The 3,420-nt window shown below is 46.6% G+C and overlaps 1 protein-coding gene across 1 annotated transcript; it reads left to right on the top strand.

Annotated features, from left to right (window-relative positions):
* The first annotated feature begins 2,309 nt into the window (after nt 1–2,309).
* On the top strand, nt 2,310–2,759 carry LOC130725328 (uncharacterized). Its single transcript, XM_057576568.1, has one exon. The coding sequence runs from the start codon at nt 2,310–2,312 to the stop codon at nt 2,757–2,759; it is 450 nt and encodes a 149-aa protein (XP_057432551.1).
* The last annotated feature ends 661 nt before the right edge of the window (nt 2,760–3,420 follow it).

Raw genomic sequence — 3,420 nt, 5'->3', positions numbered from 1 at the left:
ATGCTCTGTTATGTAACATCGGGAAACGTTTAGTTTTGTACCTTGATGTTAAGAGTTAAATTTTGGAGTTGAAATAAATCCGTTGTGCTATGCATATGATGTTGCGACATTAAAGTTGGAAAATTTATATATTTATTATGAGCATGACAGGTGTTTTGATTTATGTTTCTGGAGAATAAGTATGACACCCTCTGTGTTATGCATTTTACTCTAATTTATGATATATTATTATGCGGGGTTTAGAGGGTGTTACAGATGCTTGCTTTGATTTTGGCCCCTTCTGCTGAAGTGGACCCTTCAGAAACAATTTCTTTCTCTTGAATAAGGGTGCTTCATCAGAATCCGTGGATTCTTCAGCTTCTGAAGATTCCCTTATAACCTGAAGCACATTCTCAATGATCTCACTGTCATCCTGCTCAGCTTCTTCCTCAACAAGAACTTTTGGCCTCTTGGCCAGGGGAACATCATCATCTTCAGTCTCCTCACTTGAGGATTCTTCCAAGAAGTTGAGACGAATCCTGATAAGTACAAGGCAATCAAGGAAATGCGAAGTCTAGCGAGTGTGAAGGAGGTCCAAAAACTAGTGGGACGAATCGCAGCTTTATCGCGGTTTCTCCCTCATTCAGCTGAAAGGTCCGCACCTTTCTTCAAGTGTCTTAGGAAGAGCGCAACCATCCAGTGGACGGCCGAGTGTGAAGAGGCTTTCGCGCGGTTGAAGTGTCTCTTGTCGACACCACCTGTTTTGTCAAAGCCAAATGTCGAGCTGCCCCTGATTCTCTATTTGGCGGTGACTGATACAGCGGTGAGCACAATTTTTGTCCAAGAAATGGAGGGGCGGCAAAACATAATTTACTTTATCAGCAGAGCTTGCAAGGAGCTGAACTGAGGTATCAAAAAATTGAGAAAGCAGCTTTCGCTTTGATCACTACGGCGAGACGGCTCTGTGCTTAATTCCAGTCTTGCCAGGTGGTGGGGCGCACTAACTTGCCTTTAAAACAAGTCCTGCGAAAACCGGATTTGGCGGGACGTCTTGTGTCTTGGTCAGTTGAGTTGACAGAATACTCTGAGTCATATGAGCCTAGAGGGGCGGTCAAGGGCCAGGTTTTGGCGGATTTTGTGGCGGAATTGACACCCGTTGTGGTTCCAGCGGAGGAAGCACCCTGGATTTTTTCAGTTGATGGGTCTTCAAATACATCTGGCAGTGGGGCGGGTGTCGTGTTGGATGGACTTGGAGAAATGCAAATTGAGCAATCGCTAAGTTCGAATTCAAAGCGACGAACAACCAAGCCGAGTATGAGGCCCTGATTGCAGGATTGAAGTTAGCTTTGGATGTCGGGGTAAAGACTTTGTCGGCAAGAAGTGATTCCCAGGTGGTAGTCAAGCAAGTGTTGGGAACCTACCAAGTGCGAGACGAGAAACTCGGAAGGTATCTGAGAAATGTTAAGCAACTGATCACCCACTTTGTCAAGGTGGACACTGAACACGTTCCACGTGAGCAAAACACTAGGGCGGATGTGTTGGCCAAGTTAGCAAGTACCAGAAGGCCGGAAAAAAAAAGTCCATCATTCAAGAAACTCTGTCTGGACCCAGCGTTGATGTCTTGTCTATCATGGTTATCGACGACCCGCTCGACTCATGGATGGACCCAATTCTGAAGGTTTTGAATGACGAAATTGATCCAAGTGCCATTAGCCGAAAACTGAGGCGCGAGGCGAGTCACTACACCTTGGTTGCTGGGCAACTCTATAGGCGGAGCCACACCCATCCGATATTAGCGTGTGTACCTGAGGATCAAGTCGAAAGGATAATTAGCGAGATCCACGAGGGCGTTTGCGCGATGCATATTGGAGCTAGATCCTTGGCCGTCAAAGTCCTAAGGGCGGGATTTTACTGGCCAACCTTGAGGTCTGATTGCAAAACATATGCTAAAAGGTGCGAGAAGTGTCAGCTCTTTGCTGATTTTTACAAGGCCCTCCCAGAGGAATTAACCACTATGGTGGCCCCTTGGCCTTTCGCCATGTGGGGACTTAGTTGGGCCATTTCTAGAGGCGAGAAGCCAAACAAGGTTTATTCTCGTCGCGGTAGATTACTTCACAAAATGGATCGAGGCCGAGGTCCTGACCAGCATTGCACCCGCTAAGATCAAGTCATTCTATTGGAGGAAGTTGGTGTGCAGATTTGGAATCCCATCAGTCATTGTTTCGGACAACGACACGCAATTTGCGAGTCGAGTTGTCAAACAGTTCTGTGAGGAATTCAGAATTCAAAAAAGGTTCTCGTTTGTGGAGCACCCTCAGACAAACGGTCAGATGGAGTCTGCAAACAAGGTTATCTTGAAAGGACTCCGCAAGAGATGTGGAGAGTCTAAGGGTGCATGGATAAATGAGTTTCCAGTGGTTCTATGGTCTTATAACACGACTCCTCAGTCAGCAACTGGCGAGACACCTTATAGGCTAGTCTATGGGGAGGATGCCATGATATCATTAGAACTAAGTGAAAGGACTTGGCGGGTGGCAGTCTTCAACGAAGAGGAAAATGAAGCCAACTTGAAGGCGAGTTTGGACCTCCTACCTGAGGCTCGAGAAGATGCTCACTTAAGGGAAGTTGTTGTGAAACAGCGGGCAGGCAGGGGATACAACGCAAAGCTTGTTCCGCAACAAATTGAAGAAGGTGATTTGGTTTTACGGCGAAAAACGAGGTCGTTTGATGACAACAAGCTCACCTCGAACTGGGAAGGACCGTTTAGAGTCCTGAGATAGGTTGGCAAGGGAGCTTATCATTTGGAGACTTTGGAGGGGAAGCGCATCCCGCGTTCGTGGAATGCAGCTCATCTCCGCTTCAACTATAGTTGATCAAGAACGACAAGGGGAGATAATAAGCGACGTACTTTTTTTCCTTCCCGCCAGGGGAGTTTTTAATGAGGCGTCCGAACCATGAAAAACAAAAGCAGCCACCCCCTAGGTTTACATTGTTATGTCTATGATGAATTTGTAAAGACTTTAATGACAAAGGAATTATTTGAATGACAAGTTTTACAAGTTGATTGCTTCGAAAACAAACACAATACTCCATGGCCAACAATAAGGCTGAGAATATGTGATCACGTCATTAAAGACGATTTTGTGCGACGTTGGTTGCACCGCCAAACCTGGGCTGGTCCCGCTAACTATACTTAGATAGTGGCCACACGGTTAACCTGGGTTGGTCCCACTAACTATACGTTAGATAGTGACCACACGGTTCAGCGAGCTAAGAGCCGCTTCATGTGACTTGGTTGTTCACATCTCCAAACCTGGGCTGGTCCCGCCAACTAAATGTTGGATAGTGGCCACACGGTTCAGCGTGCTAGGAGCCGCTTCATGTGACTTGGTTGTTCACATCTCCAAACCTGGGCTGGCCATGCCAGCTATATGTTGGATA

The sequence above is a fragment of the Lotus japonicus genome, chromosome 6 (assembly GCF_012489685.1).
Source record: "Lotus japonicus ecotype B-129 chromosome 6, LjGifu_v1.2".
Classification (NCBI taxonomy): domain Eukaryota; kingdom Viridiplantae; phylum Streptophyta; class Magnoliopsida; order Fabales; family Fabaceae; genus Lotus; species Lotus japonicus.
The sequence above is the reverse complement of the archived record's forward strand: the minus strand, read 5'-3'. Positions and strand labels throughout refer to the sequence as shown.